Source organism: Salmo trutta, chromosome 8, assembly GCF_901001165.1.
Source record: "Salmo trutta chromosome 8, fSalTru1.1, whole genome shotgun sequence".
NCBI lineage: Eukaryota > Metazoa > Chordata > Actinopteri > Salmoniformes > Salmonidae > Salmo > Salmo trutta.
Window position 1 is genome coordinate 9,564,716 of NC_042964.1, and position 24,815 is coordinate 9,589,530.

General features: G+C 42.9%; 2 protein-coding genes across 2 annotated transcripts in view; one reads left to right on the forward strand and one right to left on the reverse strand.

Moving 5' to 3' along the window:
* Window positions 1-6,118: 6,118 nt before the first annotated feature.
* LOC115198159 (cystatin-B) lies at window positions 6,119-8,012 on the reverse strand. Its single transcript, XM_029759901.1, has 3 exons — window positions 7,739-8,012; window positions 7,532-7,633; window positions 6,119-6,556 (listed from the first exon to the last, which is right to left on the reverse strand). Exons 1-3 carry the CDS (start codon window positions 7,805-7,807, stop codon window positions 6,428-6,430), a joined length of 300 nt encoding a protein of 99 aa, XP_029615761.1. The 5' UTR covers window positions 7,808-8,012; the 3' UTR covers window positions 6,119-6,427.
* A 14,014-nt stretch (window positions 8,013-22,026) lies between these two features.
* The window catches only part of LOC115198160 (RAS guanyl-releasing protein 2), a 51,919-nt gene continuing 49,130 nt past the window's right edge, over window positions 22,027-24,815 (forward strand). Inside the window, exon 1 of the mRNA XM_029759904.1 lies at window positions 22,027-22,555. The gene's annotated coding sequence lies outside the window, so the exon portion shown is untranslated. The remainder of the gene's footprint in view (window positions 22,556-24,815) is intronic.

Sequence of the window (24,815 nt, forward strand, 5' to 3'; positions counted from 1 at the left end):
TTCCCCCAAAAAAGTTACTGTTTAGACGAATCCGTTAAGGTGGGTTTCGGAACTCACTCATTCAACCCTCTGTAAATAAGTAAGTTCTTAACGTAAAGACTTAAAACTCAAAATTCTGTAAGAGCCTACCCCAAGGAGGATATGTGTTTACTTTCAGCTTCCTGTGTCAGCCGGAAGTGCCTTAAATTGGGGTCATAGGGGCTGTTTCTAAGGGTTAAAAAGGTCACATTTTTCCAAAACTTCATATGTGTGATTAGGCAACCCTCATGAACTGTAAATCAGTCATTTATCCCATCAGATTTCCAAGAAAAGCTCACACACACTCACACAGCAAGGATGGAGTGACAGTGTGGGGCTTAGAGACACACAGAGCCTGCAATAGTTAACTTTGTTCAAACTATCAAAGAACCGTCAGACCTAGAGCTCTGAAACTTTAGAAACCTGTTCTAGAGCTCAAGTCGATAGTGCGTGGTGAGTTATGTTTACAGACAGGTTATTTCACTTATAATTCACTATCACAATTCCAGTGGCTCAGAAGTGTACAATACACTAAGTTGACTGTGCCTTTAAACAGCTTGGAAAATTCCAGAAAATGATGTCATGGCTTTAGAAGCTTCTGATAGGCTAATTGACATAATTTGAGTCAATTGGAGGTGTACCTGTGGATGTATTTCAAGGCCTACCTTCAAACTCAGTGCCTCTTTGCTTGACATCATGGGAAAATCCAAAAGAATCAGCCATGACCTCAGAAGAAAAAAAAATCCACAGGTCTGGTTCATCCTTGGGAGCAATTTCCAAATGACTGAAGGTAAGTATAAACACCATGGGACCACGCAGCCGTCATACCGCTCAGGAAGGAGACGCGTTCTGTCTCCTAGAGATGAACGTACTTTGGTGCGAAAAGTGCAAATCAATCACAGAACAACAGCAAAGGACCCTGTGAAGATGCTGGAGGAAACGGGTATAAAAGTATCGATATCCACAGTAAAATGAGTCCTATATCGACATAACCTGAAAGGCCGCTCAGCAAGGAAGAAGCCACTGCTCCACAACCGCCATAAAAAAGCCAGACTACGGTTTGCAACTGCACATGGGGACAAAGATTTACATTTTACATTTTAGTCATTTAGCAGACGCTCTTATCCAGAGCGACATACAGTAGTGAATGCATACATTTCATACATGGCCCCCCGTGGGAATCAAACTCACAACCCTGGCGTTGCAAACACCATGCGTTGCAAACACTATGCTCTACCAACTGAGCTACAGATGGGATCATACTTTTTGGAGAAATGTCCTCTGGTCTGAGGAAACAAAAATAGAACTGTTTGGCCATAATGACCATTGTGATGTTTGGAGGAAAAGGGGGATGCTTGCAAGCCGAAGAACACCATCGGGAGTGGCAGCATCATGTTGTGGGGGTGCTTTGCTGCAGGAGCACTTCACAAAAAAGAATGCATCATGTGGAAGGAAAATTATGTTGATTTTCTTTTTCTTGTTTTATTTTACCAGCTAAGGTGACTGAGAACACGTTCTCATTTACAGCAACGACCTGGGGAATAGTTACAGGGGAGAGGAGGGGGATGAATGAGCCAATTGTAAGCTATTAAAGAGACATCTCAAGACATCAGTCAGGAAGTTAAAGCTTGGTCACAAATGGGTCTTCCAAATGGACAATGACCCCAAGCATACTTCCAAAGTTGTGACAAAATGGCTAAAGGACAACAAAGTCAAGGTATTGGAGTGGTTATCACAAAGCCCTGACCCCAATCCCATAGAACATTTGTGGGTAGAACTGAAAAATCGTGTACGAGCAGGGAGGCCTACAAACCTGACTCAGTTACACCAGCTCTGTCAGGAGGAATGGGCCAAAATTCACCCAACTTTTTGTGGGAAGCTTGTGGAAGGCTACCTGAAACGTTTGACCCAAGTTAAACAATTTAAAGGCAATACTACCAAATACTAATTGAGTGTATGTAAACTTCTGACCCACTGGGAATGTGATGAAAGAGATAAAAGCTGAAATAAATCATTCTCTCTGCTATTATTCTGACATTTCATATTCTTAAAATAAAGTGGTGATCCTAACTGACATACGACAGGGAATTTTTACTAGGGTTGAATGTCAGGAATTGTAAAAAACTGAGTTTAAATGTATTTGACTAAGGTGTATGTAAACTTCCGACTTCAACTGTAAGTAGGTTTTTTGGTGTATCTGTACTTTACTTTACTATTTATATTTTTGACAACTTTTACTTTTACTTCACTACATTCCTAAAGAAAATAATGTACTTTTAACTCCATACATTTTCCCTGACACCCTAAAGTACTCATTACATTTTAAATGCTTAGCAGGACAGGAAAATAGTTAAACTCACACACTAAGCAAGAGTCATCCCTACTGCCTCTGATCAGGCAGACTTATGAAACACAAATGCTTTGTTTGTAAATGATGTCTGAGTGTTGTAGTGAGCCCCTGGCTATCTGTCATTTTTATTTTTTTGTGTGTGCCATCTGGTTTGCTTAAATTAAGGAATTTTAAATGTTCATACTTTTACTTTTGAACTGAAGCATATTTTAGCAATTACATTTACTTTTGACACTTAGGTATATTTAAAACCAAAAACTTTTAGACTTTTACTCAAGAAGTATTTTACTGGGTGACTTTTACTTGAGTCATTTTCTATCAAGAGATCTTTACTTTTACTGAAATATGACCATTAGGTACTTTTTCAACCACTGCATGAAGCAAGGTCCATAAAGAAATGGTTTGTTGAGATTGGTGTGAAAGAACTTGACTGGCCTGCACAGAACTCTCACCTCAACCCCATCGAACACCTTTGGAATGAATTGGAACGCTGACTGTGAGCCAGGCCTAATCGCCCAACATCAGTGTCCAACCTCACTAATGCTGTTGTGGCTGAATGGAAGCAGGTCCCTGCAGCAATGTTCCAACATTTTGTGGAAAGAAGAGTGGAGTCTGTTATAGCCGCAAAGTGGGGACAAACTCCATATTAATGCCCATGATTTTAGAATGAGCTGTTCGACGAGCAGGTGTCCACATACGTTTGGTCATGTAGTGTATTTCTTTCAAATTTTATGCATACATTTGTTTACATCCCTGTGAGCATTTCCCCTTTGCAAAGAAAATCCATCCAACAGACAGGTGTGGCATATCAAGAAGATGATTAAATAACATGATCCTTACACAGGTGCACCTTGTGCTGCGAACAATAAAAGGCCACTAAAATGTGACATTTTGTCACACAACACAATGTCACAGATGTCTCAAGTTTTGAGTGAGCATGCAATTCGCATGCTGACTACAGGAATGTCCATCAGAGCTGTTACCAGAGAATTGAATGTTAATTTCTCTACCATAAGCTGCCTCCAATGTCGTTTTAGAGAATTTGTCAGTACGTCCAACCAGCCTCACAACTGCAGACGATGTGTATGGCGTTGTGTGGGTGAGCGGTTTGCTGATGTCAACGTTGTGAACAGAGTGCCCCATGGTGGCTGTGGGGTTACGGCATGGGCAGGCATAAGCTACGGAGAACGAACACAATTGCATTTAATGGATGGCATATTGAATTCACATAAATACCGTGACAAGATCCTGAGGCCCATTGTGGTGCCAGTCATCCGCTGCCATCACCTCATATTTCAGTATGATAATGCGTGGCCCTATGTCGCAAGGATCTATTCACAATTTCTGGATGCTGAAAATGCCCCAGTTCTTCGATGGCCTACATTCTCACCAGACTTGTCACCCATTGCGCCTCTTTTGGGATATTCTGGATCGACAAGTATGACAGTGTGTTCCAATTCCCACCAATATCCAGCAACTTCGCATCGCCATTGAAGAGGAGTGGGACAACATTCCACAGGCCAAAATCAACAGCCTGATCAACTCTATGCGAAGACGATGTGTTGCACTGCATGAGGCAAATGGTGGTCACATCGGATACTGACTGGTTTTCAGATTTTTAAGGTAAATGTGACCAACAAATGCATATCTATATTCCCAGTCATGTGAAATCCATAGATTAGGGCGTAATGATTTATTTAAATTGACTGATTTCCTTATATGAACTTCAAAAATGGTTGAAATTGTTGCGTTTCTATTTTTATCCAATATACCTGCGAACCTGGACTGGTAAACACTGATCTCAGGATAGGCAGATGAGCATTATACCCAGGGGCACAACTTTCACTGGGGACAGGGGGACATGCCCCCACATTCTGAAACTGAATTTTTGTCCCCCAGTTTTATCACTGGAACAATGATACAAAATGAGGCAACGGTATGCTTTAGGACTATGTGGACACCTCCGAGCGGTCGGGTAGGCTGTTTGGAGTTTTTATCCTACTGGATAAAAAAAATCTAATAATAATATGCCCCCCCACTTCTAAAACCAAAGTTGCACCCCTGATTATACCTGAAGCACTTTAACACTGTCTTACCTCATCCTGATATACCCCACCTGTTGTAGAGTATTCCTTCCTCATCCTGATATACCCCAACCAGTTGTAGAGTATTCCTTCCTCATCCTGATATACCCCACCTGTTGTAGAGTATTCCTTCCTCATCCTGATATACCCCAACCAGTTGTAGAGTATTCCTTCCTCATCCTGATATACCCCAACCAGCTGTAGAGCATTCCTTCCTCATCCTGATATACCCCACCTGTTGTAGAGTATTCCTTCCTCATCCTGATATACCCCACCTGTTGTAGAGCATTCCTTCCTCATCCTGATATACCCCACCTGTTGAAGAGTATTCCTTCCTCATCCTGATATACCCCACCTGTTGAAGAGTATTCCTTCCTCATCCTGATATACCCCACCAGTTGTAGAGTATTCCTTCCTCATCCTGATATACCCCACCTGTTGTAGAGCATTCCTTCCTCATCCTGATATACCCCACCTGTTGTAGAGCATTCCTTCCTCATCCTGATATACCCTACCTGTTGTAGAGTATTCCTTCCTCATCCTGATATACCCCACCTGTTGTAGAGCATTCCTTCCTCATCCTGATATACCCCACCTGTTGTAGAGCATTCCTTCCTCATCCTGATATACCCCACCTGTTGTAGAGTATTCCTTCCTCATCCTGATTTACCCCACCTGTTGTAGAGTATTCCTTCCTCATCCTGATATACCCCACCTGTTGTAGAGCATTCCTTCCTCATCCTGATATACCCCACCTGTTGTAGAGCATTCCTTCCTCATCCTGATATACCCCACCTGTTGTAGAGCATTCCTTCCTCATCCTGATATACCCTACCTGTTGTAGAGCATTCCTTCCTCATCCTGATATACCCCAACCAGCTGTAGAGCATTCCTTCCTCATCCTGATATACCCTACCTGTTGTAGAGCATTCCTTCCTCATCCTGATATACCCCCCCTGTTGTAGAGTATTCCTTCCTCATCCTGATATACCCTACCTGTTGTAGAGCATTCCTTCCTCATCCTGATATACCCTACCTGTTGTAGAGTACTCCTTTGTGTTGAACGGGTTCTTTCTCCAACACTTATCCCAGGTTATCTGAACATTTACAGTATATCTGTGATCTGACCGTCTTAACACAGACTGTTCTCAGCTAATCACACCCAACTATTATTTGACTGTTTAGATGGCTTCAGCTCTGTCAATGGACAGCTACTGGTCTGGTACTAATGCCGCGTTCAAGAACACTGGGATCTTGGAAATCTCTGACATCCGACTTCAGCGTGTTGAAGACAACTGGGGGGAAAAACTAGCTCAGACGGGGAATTCCAAGTCATAAACTCAGAAATCATCCTAGAGCTCCGACCAGAAGATCACTAATGTCACGATTTTACCTAGTTTTTTAAAATTATTTTTCCCCCCAGACTTCTCCCAGATGTGTGTACTGTAGATAGATCCCTTCTAACCCTTCTCCCAGATGTGTGTACTGTAGATAGATCCCTTCTAACCCTTTTCCCAGAAGTTTGTAGGACCGGGGAACTATAACTACCTGTCATCTGGTAGTTACACTCCAGTAAACAGGCTTGCGTTGAATGTCACCTGAGGTCGATGGGCTGATCTAGGTTTGAAATTGTGTTCAAAGACCATTGATAATGGACAAGGAATTCATCTTTGTTAGAAAGTATTATGATGTATTAACCATGTGGCAAAACAGTATATTGTCTTTAATTGAGTAGGCAAATATACATTCATGTTTGGAGCTCATTCATTATTTCAATTTCCCTTCATACGTGAAGGTTTCCTATCAGCTACATATAATAAAATCATTTTAAGAAACACTGAAAACTGATACTAAAAGGCTACCTGGGCTGTAGAATGACCACAGATCTATTATGTGTAGGGAAAGGAGGCTGTGGTGTATTGGGTAGGGTAGGCACCGGGGTTCGGCTCGGACTGCGGCTGGGTCACAGGGGTCATCAGAAGTACTCGATGGGGTCGCTGTGGGCTTTGGACTCCTGCAGGCTGGTCAGCTCCAGTTTGCATCCGGCGTGTGGCAGCATTTTATACACGCGCAGGTGGACATGGTCTTCACCACCAACATGAACCTGTAAGACACAGAGAGACGAGGTCAGAGTGAGGCAGTTGGACACAGTGGTAAGAACAGAGAACAGGCCAAATCAAATTGGTCACACACATTTGTAACAGTATAGTTAGCAGATGAGCAGATGTTATTGCGAGTGTAGCGAAATGCTTGTGCTTCTAGTTCCGACAGTGCAGCAATATCTAACAATTCCACAACAACTACCTAACACACACAAATCTAAGTAAAGGAATGGAATAAGAATATGTACATATATGGATGAGTGTTAGGGTTAGAGGTCTCTAACAACTGACAAGTTACATCCATCCATGTTTCATGGAACATGTGAAATGGAATCCAGTATCAATGCACTGAAATGCAGTCTGTGTCCACTGGACTCTTGGCTTACAGTGTAACAATGTAGGATACTGAAAGGGTACTATCAAATAAACTCCATAACCCACCCTCTTTAGTTCAAATCAAATGTATTTATAAAGCCCTTCTTACATCAGCTGATATCTCAAAGTGCTGTACAGAAACCCAGCCTAAAACCCCAAACAGCAAGCAATGCAGGTGTAGAAGCACGGTGGCTAGGACACATTACAGTGCCCTTATTACTGGGTAAGTATTCCTGTAATTAAAGTGTAACATGTATTGTAATGAGCCATTACTACACTATTTACCCTGTACTAGGTTTACTTAACCTTTATTTAATTAGGCAAGTCAGTTAAAAACAAATTATTATTTACAATGACGGTGTACTCCGGCCAAACCCGGAAGACGCTGGGTCAATAATGTGCGTCGCCCTATGGGACGCCCAGTCACGGCCAGATGTGATACAGCCTGGGTAGGGCTAAGTGTGTACTGTAGCGCTGTACCTTAGGCCGTATGTTAACAAGAATGAGTAATTACAATACTTGTTACACTGTAATTACATACCATAGTAATAAGAGGGCAGTAATGTAAAGTGTTACGTAGCAAGAAATATTCAAGTTGATACCTTGATGAAGAAGTTGGTCCCTGCCACCAACTGAGTCTTGTAAGTCTTCGCTGTGAACACGTCAAAATTCCTCCCCGTTTTCTGCTCTGCATGCGGCTTCATCTGTGGGTAAAAACATGGTTATCTTTTAGTAGCTACAATTTTAAAAGGCTACATTTGGTGGCGAATGGCGATAATCAACACAGACAGTCCCCTTTCCTCTCTCACCTCATCACAAATCTTCTGCACCTCTTCAGTGGCATCCTTTGGCCCAGTTGTTCCTCCACACAATGGCATCTTTATTGTCAAAACTGACCAACCGATCGAACACCGTCACTGAAACTATCGCACTTTATACCAAATACCACATTCGCCCACTTTTAACGCCAAAGACAAAACAAGGAGTCAGATGTTTCACCGGATATAAAATCTGAAGCATCCGGTTGAAATGTCCACTCCCCACCAAATAGAGAGAGGCTATTCGGACCGTTGAGGTCTACTGAGAACATACCGACAAGCCTGGTGCTGAAATACATTATTGGAGAGAGATTGTTTGCTACGAGCCTCGTGTCATGAATATGTGTAGCCATCTCGAGCGAACTGCGATATAAAGTGGTTTTTTTCTTCTCAAAGTTGCCGGGATGTCACGTGTCCTACTTATATCAGTACACTCGTAACAACTTAAGCATTACGAAACGTTTATTCGATCAAATACACCTCACGTAACAAATAAGGCATACATTTTTTCTTGTTGACCAAATAACTGGCACGCGAATGCTTCATAGTTATACATTCGGTGAAATCTGTCTCATTGTTCTATCTGTGCGTATACCAACACAGTCTACCCATAACTATGTAGTACATGAACAAATAAGCACAATGTTTTCAGGTAGTAATAGCACAAACTCACGGCGCATCAAACTCAATAAGAGAGACCTGATGCTACGTCCCTTAACCTCGTTAAACTCGACGCACCCTGAGTTTGCGCTATTAGTACAAATAAACAACTGCTCAATTGGATGCAGATATCTACTTTACGGTGAGAACGCGAGGTAAATTATTGGACAAGAAAATACAAATAATCTAGTATTTTCTGTATTTCGGTCGGCATAATTCTAAACTCTTATTTTATTTCAATCAGTTACGGATATTGGTTCATCTTGTAGACAGTGAGTGATATGTATTCGCTTGGCCAACAGTATCAAAGATGTTCTACAAGATGTTCTCATCTATCTGTGACAGTATCTTGTATGCTAACGTTAGCAACCCCAGTGAACATTGGGCCTAGATAGCTGCTTGCCGTTAATTATGTAAAAGATTTTCAATAATACCAAATCGTGGAAGCACATGGAAATACATTTATTTCATGACTTAAAGGAGTCACCAAAGACCTGGACAAAAAAGGTCTAAGGCCTCACACTTTACATGGTAAACAAACAACTAAATAGTTACATAACACTTAGCATGTCTTGAGGCCTTAGAGCTTTTTTGTCCAGGCCATGGGTGAATTATGTTGCCTCTGCTGTCCCTCTAGCCATGGGCAAGGCTAGTGGTAAGAGCAGCTGACTGTGTCTTTACAGCTTGCTTTTCTAAATAGATAACAAATGTAAGTCAGGGCTGCCTCATGTTAATTGTATATCATTGTAATCAAAAGTCACAGCGGAGGACATGGACCTAACCGGAACAGGTGACCATATTGCAGCTAATGGCAGGGGTGAGTATCACCCTAAATAGAGCTTTACCCTGGGGCATCTGACCCTAAAACAGGGTTTCTCCACCCCCCAGAAGTTCACATTTTTGTTTTAACCCTAATGTAATGTGCACCTAGATGGGAAACAAGTTCAGGGAGTGAGTGTCTCAATAAATAAACGCAAAACAAGCGCGCATGGACTTAACACTGGAACATAAACAATAACGCCTAGCGAAGGAACCAAAGGGAGTGACAGATATATAGGGAAGGTAATCAGAGAGGTGATGGAGTCCAGGTGAGTCTGATGATGTGCAGGTGCGCGTAATGATGGTGACAGGTGTGCGCCATAACGAGCAGCCTGGTGACCTACAGGCCAGACGGGGAGCACACGTGACACCTAAACAGCCACACCTGATTTAATTTGTCAAAGGCTTGATAATTAGTTGACTAATTGAACCATGCGTGTCAGTTAAGGGTTAAAAATAAAGTGAAACGTCTGGAGGGGCCGAGGAGAGGTTTGGGAAACCCTGCCCTAAAGGAACCCCAAGGGAGACGCCAAGAGCAAAATCTCACATGGGGGATTTCTCAAGGCTAGGATCGTTACACTACTCCCTCAGTTCAGAAAACACAACCTATGCTTCTTTATCACAAATCCCTCACGCCTTAATAGGACATGCTTTTGAGCCTCAAACACTATCCTTCTTCTGCTCATCAAATCAAGGTTTATTTGTCACGTGCGCCGAATACAACAGGTGTAGACCTTACAGTGAAATGCTTACTTACAGGCTCTAACCAATAGTGCAAAAAAATTATTAGGTGAATAATAGGTAAGTAAAGAAATAAAACAACAGTAAAAAGAATGAAAAAGACAGTAGCGAGGCTATAAAAGTAGCAAGGCTATATACAGACACCGGTTAGTCAGGCTGATTGAGGTAGTACGTACATGTGGGTATGGTTAAAGTGACTATGCATATATGATGAACAGAGAGTAGCAGTAGTCTAAAAGAGGGGTTGGCGGGTGGTGGGACACAATGCAGATATCCCGGTTAGCCAATGTGCGGAAGCACTGGTTGGTCGGGCCAATTGAGGTAGTATGTATATGAATGTATAGTTAAAGTGACTATGCATATATGATAAACAGAGAGAAGCAGCAGCGTAAAAGAGGGGTTGGGGGGAACACAATGAAAATAGTCCAGGTAGCCATTTGATTACCTGTTCAGGAGTCTTATGGCTTGGGGGTAAAAACTGTTGAGAAGCCTTTTTGTCCTAGACTTGGCACTCTGGTACTGCTTGCCATGCGGTGGTAGAGAGAACAGTCTAGGACTGGTGTGGCAGGGGTCTTTGACCATTTTTAGGGCCTTCCTCTGACACCGCCTGGTGTTGAGTTCCTGTATGGCAGGCAGCTTAGCCCCAGTGATGTACTGGGCCGTACGCACTACCCTCTGTAGTGCCTTGCGGTCTGAGGCCGAGCAATTGCCATACCAGGCAGTGATGCAACCAGTCAGGATGCTCTCGATGTTGCAGCTGTAGAACCTTTTGAGGATCTCAGGACCCATGCCAAATCTTTTTAGTTTCCTGAGGGGGAATAGGCTTTGTCGTGCCCTCTTCACGACTGTCTTGGTGTGTTTGGACCATTCTACTTTGTTGTTGATGTGAACTCCAAGGAACTTGAAGCGCTCAACCTGCTCCACTACAGCCCCGTCGACGAGAATGGGTGCGTGCTCGGTCCTCCTTTTCCTGTAGTCCACAATCATCTCCTTAATCACGTTGAGGGATAGGTTGTTATTCTGGCACCACCCGGCTAGGTCTCTGACCAACTCCCTATAGGCTGTCTCGTCGTTTTCGGTGATCAGGCCTACCACTGTTGTGTCATCTGCAAACTTAATGATGGTGTTGGAGTCGTGCCTGGCCATGCAGTCGTGGGTGAATAGGGAGTACAGGAGGGGACTGAGCACGCACCCCTGGGGAGCTCCAGTGTTGAGGATCAGCTTGGCAGATGTGTTGCTACCTACCCTCACCACCTGGGGGCGGCCTGTCAGGAAGTCCAGGATCCAGTTGCAGAGGGAGGTGTTTAGTCCCAGGATCCTTAGCTTAGTGATGAGCTTTGAGGGTACTATGGTGTTGAACGCTGAGCTGTAGTCAATGAATAGCATTCTCACATAAGTGTTCCTTTTGTCCAGGTGGGTAAGGGCAGTGTGGAATGCAATAGAGATTGCATCATCTGTGGATCTGTTTGGGCGGTATGCAAATTAGAGTGGGTCTAGGGTTTCTAGGATAATGGTGTTGATGTGAGCCATTACCAGCCTTTCAAAGTACTTCATGGCTATGGACGTGAGTGCTACAGGTCTGTAGTCATTTGGGCAGGTTGCCTTTGTGTTCTTGGGCACAGGGACTATGGTGGTCTGCTTGAAACATGTTGGTATTACAGACTCAATCAGGGACATGTTGAAAATGTCAGTGAAGACACCTGCCAGTTGGTCAGCACATGCCCGGAGCACACGTCTTGGTAATCCGTCTGGTCCCGCAGCCTTGTATATGTTGACCTGTTTAAAGGTCTTTCTCACATCATCTACGGAGAGCGTGATCACACAGTCGTCCGGAACAGGTGATGCTCTCATGCGTGCCTCAGTGTTGCTTGCCTCGAAGCGAGCATAGAAGTGATTTAGCTCGTCTGGTAGGCTCGTGTCACTGGGCAGCTCGCGGCTGTGCTTCCCTTTGTAGTCTGTAATAATTTGCAAGCCCTGCCACATAAGACGAGTGTCGGAGCTGGTGTAGTATGATTCAATCTTAGCTCTGTATTGGCGCTTTGCCTGTTTGATGGTTCGTCGCAGGGCATAGCAGGATTTCTTGTAAGCTTCCAGGTTAGAGTCCCGCACCTTGAAAGAGGCAGCTCTACTCTTTAGCTCAGTGCGAATGTTGCCTGTAATCCATGCCTTCAGGTTGGGGTATGTACGTACAGTCACTGTGGGGACAACGTCCTCAATGCACTTATTGATAAAGCCAGTGACTGATGTGGTGTACTCCTCAATGCCATCGGAAGAATCCAGGAACATGTTCCAGTCTGTGATAGCAAAACAGTCCTGTAGTTTAGCATCTGCTTCACCTAACCACTTTTTTATAGACCGAGTCACTGGTGCTTCCTGCTTTAATTTTTGCATGTAAGCAGGAATCAGAAGCACAGAGTTGTGGTCAGATTTACCAAATGGAGGGCGAGGGAGAGCTTTGTACCTGTCTCTGTGTGTGGAGTACAGGTGATCTAGAATTTTTTTCCCTCTGGTTGCACATTTAACATGTTGATAGAACTGATTTAAGTTTCCCTGCATTAAAGTCTCCGGCCACTAGGAGCGCCGCCTCTGGGTGAGAGTAGAAAATGGTAGAAGGGGGTATTTACCTGATGTAGGGTTGAAGCCAGGTCGCTTGACCCTAAGGAAATCACACTACACACAACAACCCCGAGAGAGTAAGGGCCTCATCAAGCCTACTTGTCAGGCAGCATGACTACCTTGTTAGGACATTTCTAACTAGTACTAAATGCACTTGAAATATTCTGACCAATTTTAGCTGGCTCACGGACTTTGATTTCAATGTGGGATTAAATACAAAGTAGTGCTATAAGACTTTAAAATCCTCAGACCGATTGACTGTAACCTAAGCCTCTGTCTTGAAGGCATGAACTCTTAGGTTGCATGTTTTCAAAATAGATTTTAAAATGTTATATTACTTCCAAAATAAGAGGAACCACAGCTAATGTACATTTAAACCACATAGTTATGCACATATACAGTGGCTTACAAAACTATTCACCCCCTTGGCATTTTTCCTATTTTGTTGCCTTACAACCTGGAATTAAAATAGATTTTTTTAGGGGGGTTTGTATCATTTGATCTCTGATTAATGCCCTCCTTGCCTGGTCCGTGACTTTTGGTGGGTGGCCTTCTCTTGGCAGGTTTGTTGTGGTGCCATATTCTTATCATTTTTTAATAATGGTTCTCCGTGGGATGTTCAAAGCTTCAGAAATTTTCTTATAACCTAAACCGCACTTCTCCACAACTTTGTCCGTGACCTGTTTGGAGAGCTCCTTGGTCTTCATGGTGCCGCTTGCTTAGTGGTGTTGCAGACTCTGGGGCCTTTCAGAACATGTTTATATATCCTGAGATCATGTGACAGATCATGTGACACTTAGATTGCACACAGGTGGACATTATTTAACTAATTATGTGACTTCTGAAGGTAATTGGTTGCACCAGATCTTATTTAGGGGCCTCATAGCAAAGGGGGTGAATACATATGCAGCACCACTTTTCCATGTAACATTTTTTTTTTTTAAACAAGTTACTTTTTTCATTGCACTTCACCGATTTGGACTATTTTGTGTATGTCCATTACATGAAATCCAAATCAATTTAAATTACAGGTTGTTATGCAAGAAAATAGGAAAAATGCCAAGGGGGATGAATACCTTTGCAAGGCACTGTACAGTACCAGTCAAAAGTTTGGACACACCTACTCATTTCAGTTTTTTTCTTTATTTTTACTATGTTTTGGGTTATTGAACCAGCAACCCACCTCTCTAATCTCTAGGCCAGTGGTTCCCAAACTTTTTATAGTCCCGTACCACTCAAACTCCAGCTGCGTACCCCCTCTAGCACCAGGGTCAGCGCACTCTCAAATGCTGTTTTTTGCCATCATTGTAAGCCTGCCACACATACACTATACATTTATTAAACATAAGAATGAGTGTGAGTTTTTGTCACGACCCGGCTCGTGGGAAGTGACAAAGAGCCCTTATAGGACCAGGGCACAAATAATTATATAATAATATAATCAATAATTTTGCTCTTTATTTAACCATCTTACATATAAAACCTTATTTGTTAATTGAAAATGGTGAATAACTCACCACAGGTTAATGAGAAGGGTGTGCTTGAAAGGATGCTCATAACTCTGTAACTCTGCAATGTTGGGTTGTATTGGAGAGTGTCTCAGTCTTAAAACCTGTTAGGGCTAGGGGGCAGTATTTACACGGCCGGATAAAAAACGTACCCGATTTAATCTGGTTATTACTACTGCCCAGAAACTAGAATATGCATATAATTATTGGCTTTGGATAGAAAATACCCTAAAGTTTCTAAAACTGTTTGAATGGTGTCTGTGAGTATAACAGAACTCATATGGCAGGAAAAAACCTGAGAAGATTCCTTACAGGAAGTGGCCTGTCTGACAATTTCTTGGGCTTCTTGGCTCTCTTTATTGAAAACTGAGGATCTTTGCTGTAACGTGACACTTCCTATGGCTCCTATAGGCTCTCAGAAACCGGGAAAAAGCTGAATGGTGGCTTTGCAGGCCCTGGCTGAAAAACATTAGCGCGTTTGGATAGTGGTCGGTCAGAGTACTATGAGACTGAGGCGCGTGCACGAGGGGACACCATGTTTTTATTTTCTCTCTCTTTGTACTAAAACACGATTTCCCGGTCGGAATATTATCGCTTTTTTACGAGAAAAATGGCATAAAAATTGATTTTAAACAGCGGTTGACATGCTTCGAAGTACGGTAATGGAATATTTAGATTTTTTTGGTCACGAAACACGTCGGGCGCATCACCCTTCTTTACCCTTTCGGATAGTGTCTTGAACGCACGAACAAAACGCCGCTATTTGGATATAACTATGGATTATTTTGAACCAAACCAACATTTGTTATTGAAGTAGAAGTCCTGGGAGTGCATTCTGACGAAGAACAGCAAAGGTAATAACATTTTTCTTATAGTAAATCTGACTTTGGTGAGGGCTAAACTTGGTTGGTGTCTAAATAGCTAGCCCTGTGATGCCGGGCTATCTACTTAGAAAATTGCAAAATGTGCTTTCACCGAAAAGCTATTTTAAAATCGGACATATCGAGTGCATAGAGGAGTTCTGTATCTATAATTCTTAAAATAATTGTTATGTTTTTTGTGAACGTTTATCGTGAGTAATTTAGTAAATTCACCGGAAGTTTGCGGGGGGTATGCTAGTTCTGAACGTCACATGCTAATGTAAAAAGCTGTTTTTTTATATAAATATGAACTTGATTGAACAAAACATGCATGTATTGTATAACATAATATCCTAGAAGTGTCATCTGATGAAGATCATCAAAGGTTAGTGCTGCATTTAGCTGTGGTTTGGGCTTATGTGACATTATATGCTAGCTTGAAAAATGGGTGTCTGATTATTTCTGGCCGGGTACTCTGCTGACATAATCTAATGTTTTGCTTTCGTTGTAAAGCCTTTATGAAATCGGACAGTGTGGTTAGATTAACGAGAGTCTTGTCTTTAAAATGGTGTAAAATAGTCATATGTTTGAGAAATTGAAGTAATAGCATTTCTAAGGTATTTGAATAACGCGCCACAGGATTCCACTGGCTGTTACGTAGGTGGGACGATTTCGTCCCACCTAGCCCAGAGAGGTTAAATTATTTTCCACACACAGTCTGTGCTTGTATTTAGTTTTCATGCTAGTGAGTGCCGAGAATCCACTCTCACATAGGTACATGGTTGCAAAGGGCATCAATGTCTTAACAGTGCGATTTGCCAAGGCAGGATATTCTGAGCGCAGCCCAATCCAGAAATCTGACTGGCTTCTGATTAAATTCAATTTTCACAGAACCGCTTGTTGCAATTTTTATGAGGCTCTGATGGAAAGACCTGTGTGTTGTCCTTGTTAATGCAGACAGAGAAGAGCTCCAATGGTTAATGTGATTGGATGTTAATTATTTGACAAGGCTACCTGTATTTGACATTGTGTTGTTACTTCGCTGAACACTAGATGGTTTCATTTTATTTTTGGCAGTGAAACGAGGCTACTCAGGCGAGAGAAAAACCTCACCCAAATGTATAGCCCCATTAGAAAATATAAATGTACTGTTTGAAAATGTGAAGAAAATAAAAAAATATATACACTGCTCAAAAAAATAAAGGGAACACTTAAACAACACAATGTAACTCCAAGTCAATCACACTTCTGTGAAATCAAACTGTCCACTTAGGAAGCAACACTGATTGACAATACATTTCACATGCTGTTGTGCAAATGGAATAGACAACAGGTGGAAATGATAGGAAATTAGCAAGACACCCCCAATAAAGGAGTGGTTCTGCAGGTGGTGACCACAGACCACTTCTCAGTTCCTATGCTTCCTGGCTGATGTTTTGGTCACTTTTGAATGCTGGCGGTGCTTTCACTCTAGTGGTAGCATGAGACGGAGTCTACAACCCACACAAGTGGCTCAGGTAGTGCAGCTCATCCAGGATGGCACATCAATGCGAGCTGTGGCAAGAAGGTTTGCTGTGTCTGTCAGCGTAGTGTCCAGAGCATGGAGGCGCTACCAGGAGACAGGCCAGTACATCAGGAGACGTGGAGGAGGCCGTAGGAGGGCAACAACCCAGCAGCAGGACCGCTACCTCCACCTTTGTGCAAGGAGGAGCAGGAGGAGCACTGCCAGAGCCCTGCAAAATGACCTCAAGCAGGCCACAAATGTGCATGTGTCTGCTCAAACGGTCAGAAACAGACTCCATGAGGGTGGTATGCGAGCCCGACGTCCACAGGTGGGGGTTGTGCTTACAGCCCAACACCGTGCAGGACGTTTGGCATTTGCCAGAGAACACCAAGATTGGCAAATTCGCCACTGGCGCCCTGTGCTCTTCACAGATGAAAGCAGGTTCACACTGAGCACATGTGACAGACGTGACAGAGTCTGGAGACGCCGTGGAGAACGTTCTGCTGCCTGCAACATCCTCCAGCATGACCGGTTTGGTACCGAGATGAGATCCTCAGACCCCTTGTGAGACCATATGCTGGTGCGGTTGGCCCTGGGTTCCTCCTAATGCAAGACAATGCTAGACCTCATGTGGCTGGAGTGTGTCAGCAGTTCCTGCAAGAGGAAGGCATTGATGCTATGGACCGCCCGTTCCCCAGACCTGAATCCAATTGAGCACATCTGGGACATCATGTCTCGCTCCATCCACCAATGCCACGTTGCACCACAGACTGTCCAGGAGTTGGCGGATGCTTTAGTCCAGGTCTGGGAGGAGATCCCTCAGGAGACCATCCGCCACCTCATCAGGAGCATGCCCAGGTGTTGTAGGGAGGTCATACAGGCACGTGGAGGCCACACACACTACTGAGCCTCATTTTGACTTGTTTTAAGGACATTACATCAAAGTTGGATCAGCCTGTAGTGTGGTTTTCCACTTTAATTTTGAGTGTGACTCCAAATCCAGACCTCCATGGGTTGATAAATTGGATTTCCATTGATTATTTTTGTGTGATTTTGTTGTCAGCACATTCAACTATGTAAAGAAAAAAGTATTTAATAAGATTATTTCATTCATTCAGATCTAGGATGTGTTATTTTAGTGTTCCCTTTATTTTTTTGAGCAGTATGTATTATTATTATTTTTGGATTTTTTTTAAATGTCAATCACATTTTTATTGGCGTAACCCCAACGGCATTGTGCGTACCCCAGTTTGAGAATACCTGCTCTATGCTACTTGCCACACCTTGGTGGTTTGATTTGATGTATCATTTTGTGATATCATCTTGCAGTCTGACTCTCTATGTAGTGTTGAGAAGGGCGTCTACGACGATGTCTTCCTGGAGAAAGACGATGACGTCATCCTTCGTCAAACATGTCCATACAAAGACCAATCATGTAATTATTCTTACAGTTTCAATAGCTTTAATGTCACCCAGTTTAGAACTTGTTTCTTTCATTCCCCTCACCTGGTTGTCTAGGGCTTCATTGAAAGGACAAACCAGCAGACACTAGGCCTTCCATGGAATGAGATTGACACCCCTGCTGTAGCCTAACCTACCCGCAGAACCTACCTGCACTATAGGCCTATCTGCGAACTGTTGGCTAGTGCGCCCGTGCCAAGACTAGAGGAGGCACGTTTGCTCTTTAATGCAATAGTTTGTGAAAAAACTATCGGTAAAGTTGAAAATGCAATGGAAACACATTGAACATTAGATTTTTATTCGGTACATGAAAACTTAAGCGACGTCATCACACACTGATTTTTATCCGTAACAGGTCAGTTTGGTGGAAACAACCTACTGGTGGGAAAATGCACAGATTTTCTTTATGCAGATTTTAGAATATTCGCATGAAAATCTGTCAACAATTGGATGGAAACCTAGCTACTGCTAAATAATATGAGTGGTGTAGGTAAGTGATGAAGTGAAAACCTATAGGAGGATAGCTCTCTACGAGGTGGGATGAGAATGAAATGACAGCAGGCTTCTCCAAGTCATTAAGGTTTCGAGGCTGACGTTTGGCAACTCGAACCTTCAGCTCCCTCCACAGATTTTCTATGGGATTAAGGTCTGGAGACTGGCTAGGCCACTCCAGGACCTTAATGTGCTTCTTCTTGAGCCACTCCTTTGTTGCCTTGGCCGTGTGTTTTGGGTCATTGTCATGCTGGAATACCCATCCACCACCCATTTTCAATGCCCTGGCTGAGGGAAGGAGGTTCTCACCCAAGATTTGACAGTACATGGTCTCGTCAAATGATGCAGTGAAGTTGTCCTGTCCCCTTAGCAGAAAAACACCCCCAAAACATGTTTCTACCGCCATGTTTGATGGTGGAGATGGTGTTCTTGGGGTCATAGGCAGCATTCCTCCTCCTCCAAACACGGTGAGTTGAGTTGATGCCAAAGAGCTCCATTTTGGTCTCATTTGACCACAACACTTTCACCAGTTGTCCTCTGAATCATTCAGATGTTCATTGGCAAACTTCAGACGGGCATGTATATGTATTCTTGAGCAGGGGGAACTTGCAGGGGGCTGCAGGCTTTGTCCTTCACGGCGTAGTGTGTTACCAATTGTTTTCTTGGTGACTATGGTCCCAGCTGCCTTGAGATCATTGACAAGATCCTCCCGTGTAGTTCTGGGCTGATTCCTCACCGTTCTCATGCTCATTGCAACTCCACGAGGTGAGATCTTGCATGGAGCCCCAGACCGAGGGATATTGACAGTTCTTTTGTGTTTCTTCCATTTGCGAATAATCGCACTAAATGTTGTCACCTTCTCACCAAGCTGCTTGGCGATGGTCTTGTAGCCCATTCCAGCCTTGTGTAGGTCTACAATCTTGTCCCTGACATCCTTGGAGAGCTCTTTGATCTTGGCCATGGTGGAGAGTTTTGAATCTGATTGATTGATTGCTTCTGTGGACAGGTGTCTTTTATACAGGTAACAAGCTGCGGTTAGTGGTAATCTCAGCTCGTTACCTGTATAAAAGACACCTGGGAGCCAGAAATCTTTCTGATTTAGAGGGGGTCAAATACTTATTTCCCTCATTACAATGCAAATCAATTTATAACATTTTTGACATGCGTTTTTCTCGATATTTTTGTTGTTATTCTGTCTCTCACTGATCAAATAAACGTACAATTAAAATTATAGACTGATCATTTCTTTGCCAGTGGGCAAACGTACAAAATCAGCAGGGGATCAAATACTTTTTCCCCCCACTGTAGGTGGGGATAAAGTTACTAGGCAACAGGATATATACAGTACCAGTCAAAAGTTTGGACACACCTACTCATTCCAGGGTTTTTATTTTATTTAAAAAAAAATTCTACATTGTAGAATAATAGTGAAGACATCAAAACTATGAAATAACACATATGGAGTCTTGTAGTAACCAAAAAAGTGTTAAACAAATCAAAATATATATTATATTTGAGATTCTTCAAATAGCCACCCTTTGCTTTGATGACAGCTTTGCACACTCTTGGCATTCTCTCAACCAGGTTCATGAGGTAGTCACCGGGAATGCATTTCAATTCATAAATTAAAAGTTAATTTGTGGAATTTCTTTCCTTCTTAATGCGTTTTAGCCAATCAGTTGTGTTGTGACAAGGTAGGGATGATATACAGAAGGTAGCCCTATTTGGTATTTGGTAAGACATGAAGGTCAGTCAACATGGAATATTTCTAGAACTTTGAAAGTTTCTTCAAGTGCAGTCGCAAAAACCATCAAGCGCTATGCTGAAACTGGCTCTCATGAGGACCGCCACAGAAATGGAAGACCCAGAGTTACCTTTGTTGCAGAGGATAAGTTCATTAGTTACCAGCCTCAGAAATTGCAGCCCAAATAAATGCTTCACAGAGTTCAAGTAACAGACATCTCAACATCAACTGTTCAGAGGAGACTGTGTGAATCAGGCCTTCATGGTCAAATTGCTGCAAATAAACCACTACTAAAGGATACCAATAATAAGAAGAGACTTGCTTGGGCCGAGAAACATGAGCAATGGACATTAGATCTGTGTAAATTTGTCCTTTGGTCTAGAGTCCAATTTTGAGATTTTTGGTTCCAACCGCCGTGTCTTTGTGAGACGCAGAGTAGGTGAACGGATGATCTCCGCATGTATATTTCCCATCGTAAAGCATGGAGGAGGTGGTGTTATCGTGTGTGGTGCTGTGCTGGTAACACTGTCTGTAATTTACTTAGAATTCAAGGCACACTTAACCAGCATGGCTACCACAGCATTCTGCAGCGATACACCATCCCATCTGGTTTGTGCTTAGTGGGACTATCATTTGTTTTTCAACAGGACAATGACCCAAAACACACCTCCAGGCTGTGTAAGGTCTATTTGATCAAGAAGGAGTGTGATGGTGCTGCATCAGATGACCTGGCCTCCACAATCACCCGACCTTAACCTAATGGAGATGGTTTGGGATGAGTTGGACCACAGAGTGAAGGAATAGCACCCAACAAGTCTCTGCATATGTGGGAACTCCTTCAAGACTGTTGGAAAAACATTCCTCATGAAGCTGGTTGAGAGAATGCCAAGAGTGTGCAAAGCTGTCATGAAGGCAAAGGGTGGCTACTTTGAATGATCTAAAATATATTTTGATTTGTTTTTGGTTAGTACATGATTCCATATGTGTTATTTCATAGTGTTGATGTCTTCACTACTATTCTACAATTTAGAAATATAGTAAAAATAAAGACAAAAACTTGAATGAGTAGGTGTGTCCAAACATTTGACTGGTACTGTATATATATATATATATATATATATATATATATATATATATATATATATATGGTACTATATATATATATATATATATATATATATATATATATGGTACTATATATATATATATATATATATATATATATATATATATATATATATATATATATATATATATATATATATTTAGCTAAACCGGTGGGGCTCAAAACTTACTCCTAAAACTGTTACTTGCGACAAGTGAATAGCTGGCTTTTAGCGTGGTGCTGATCGGTAACAAGCTTGTGTCAAATTCGATTCGAAAGTCGATCATGCATGAGATGGCCTGCACAAGAAAGATGAAACAGCATGAGCAAACACTGAGTTGAAGGACGGGTCGCCACTGTCTATATGTACTGTTTAAAACATATTTATTTTTGATCTGATGTTCTTCTTGCACAATGTCACACCTGTCCTTTGCTCGCTTGACCACATTTATTCTCTCACAACTCAGTGTTTGCTCATGCAGATGTTTCATCTTGCTTGTACAGGCAATCTCACGCGAGTTTCACTTTTGAATCGAATTTGACACTTTACTGAAGCTTCTTACCAGTCAGCACCACGCTAAATACTTGGCTCAAGTGGCAATCTGAGGAGTCAGTTTCACATATCACCATTTGCTACACATATGGATGCAACATTTCGGGAATGTTTTCAAGAAATCCTAGTTGGAGTATTCAGGATCCCTTCTCATTCCCTCCGAGATTTCGAGATTCCGAGATTTCGGGAAAAACAGGGATTGTTTTTAAAAGTTCCAATAATTTTGCAAGGCTAGTCATGCACATATCCCGTTTTTTGTTATTGCCGGTGGGGTGCTATGATGAGGCATCGCCAATAGGCGGGACTTTGAGACAGTAGATTGAGCTAAACCATAGCATTGTGAACCACATAGCAGAGCACAAGTGAGTTAGTACGGCTCTAGCGATCAACAGAAATGAGGGTAGCCTAAGCGGCAACAGGCATCTATTTTAACTTGGTGCTAAGTGCAGGCGGTAGTTCGTTGCACGGGCAGAAATGTGCATTTGGGACCTGTAGCATCAACTCCAACGGATCTCTTATCTGAAACTTATGACTTCATTTTTCGAATAATTTTCAGCGTTTTTTTCCCAAGGACTTGCAAGTGCATGCATGGGCTTTATCGTTTGGTTTAGGGGCTACCAAAAAGGCTATACCCTAGCAGTTAGATCATCGGAACAGCCAGCCTTATGAAAGGTATCCTGGCACACAGTCTGACATTATTGACTGGACAGACATTTCGTGTGATGGGACTCTCCAAACTCTGAAGGTAAGACATCTATCTCTAGTCCACAGCAGAGTGCAGGGGTATACACCTGCGATGTAATTCATGACCCGCGTTATTTTATAACCTTTACACATGACTGATTTCTCGTGGTTTGGACGGCTCTTGGCATCATTCAACTCACTTTTCTCTTTACCTCATAAGGCAAGCTTGTGGAGGGTTATTTGAAAAGAGGCAAGCTGTGACGCAAGTTATATTTGAATAGTGTTTTCTTTTCCAATGGCTCTTTCAATGATCCCCAAATTGCGCAATGATTGGATATGATTTACGGGCAATCGCGCAAGAGAGGGTTAATCATGTAAACTCATGCAGTGGGTATGTACTGTGCTTCATACATCATAACCACACACATTTCCCCATGAAATCAAAATATCAGTGAACAGTAGGCAGTGGCGCGTTATTGCATTCTCTAGCAAACCGCACCTTTGTGGTTTTCACAGTAGACGAGTACCAGGGTGAGCGTATTCTCACGCCTATTGGATGAAATAGATAGGCTATATTTGTGTGAGACAGACAGGGTTATCATGTTAAGACTGCCATAGATAATGTTACCACAGCTGTTTAGTCTGGGCTGGCTATTCTACCCTCTTTGTAATTAGGGAGGTGCAATAGCAGCTATAGACCTCATTACATCATTGTTCAACACGGAGAAACTCACTGTGTGGCTATTTATCTATACTGAACAAAAATATAAACACAACATGCAACAATTTAAAAGATTTTGATGAGTCACAGTTCATATAAGGAAATCAGTCAATTGAAATGAATTAGGCCCCTAATTAGGCCCTAATCTATGGATTTCACATACTGGGCAGGGGCTCATCCATGGGTGGGCATGGGAAGGCATAGGCCCACCCACTTGGGAGCCAGGCCGACCCACTGGGGTACCAGGCTCAGCCAATCAGAATTAGTATGAATAAGAATATGTTAAAAAAAAATAGATATGGATGAGCGATGACCGAACGGCATAGGCAAGAGGAAGTAGATGGTATAGAGTACAGTATATACAGGGTATGTAGGGTATGCAAACATTATATAAAGTGGCATTGTTTAAAGTGACTAGTGATACATTTATTACATCCAATTTTTAATTATTAAAGTGGCTAGAGATTTGAGTCAGTATGTTGGCAGCAGCCACTCAATGTTAGTAATGGCTGTTTAACAGTCTGATGGCCTTGAGATTGAAAAACAGCTTCTATCTCGGTCCCAGCTTTGATGCACCTGTACTGACCTCGCCTTCTGGATGATAGCGGGGTGAACAGGCAGTGGCTCGGGTGGTTGTTGTCCTTGATAATCTTTTTGGCCTTCTTGTGACATCGGGTGGTGTAGGTGTCCTGGAGGGCAGGTACCTTGCCCCCGGTGATGCGTTGTGCAGACCTCACTACCCTCTGGAGAGCCTTACGGTTGTGGGCGGAGCAGTTGCCGTACCAGGCGGTGATGCAGCTCGACAGGATGCTCTCGATTGTGCATCTGTAAAAGTTTGTGTGTGTTTTTGGTGACAAGCCAAATTTCTTCAGCCTCCTGAGGTTGAGGAGGCGCTGTTGCGCCTTCTTCACCACGCTGTCTGTGTGGGTGGACCATTTCAGTTTGTCCGTGATGTGTACGCCGACGAACTTAACTTTCCACCTTCTCCACTACTGTCCCATCGATGTGGATAGGGGGCTGCTCCCTCTGCTGTTTCCTGAAGTCCACGATCATCTCCTTTGTTTTGTTGACATTGTTTGAGAGGTTATTTTCCTGACACCACACTCCAAGGGCCCTCACCTCCTCCCTGTAAGCCGTCTCGTCGTTGTTGGTAATCAAGCCTACTACTGTAGTGTCGTCTGCAAACTTGATGATTGAGTTGGATGCGTGCATGGCCACGCAGTCATGGGTGAACAGGGAATACAGGAGAGGGCTGAGAACGCACCCTTGTGGGGCCTCAGTGTTGAGGATCAGCGGGGTGGAGATGTTGTTTCCTACCCTCACCACCTGGAGGCGCCCCGTCAGAAAGTCCAGGACCCAGTTGCACAGGGCGGGTCGAGACCCAGGGTACAGGGTACAAGGGCAATAATAGCTACACAGCACACGTGCACTAACTATTAGGTCTAATGTTTTTCATAAGCGCTTTGGAGTGCTGCTACCCACCACTGATTACAGCATAGAAATCTCTATACACAGTGATATGAATCAGCTATGAGCATTGGGTTACATTCCAGTCTGTGCACCATGCTATGTGTGGCTCCGCAGGTCAAACCCAGGCTTA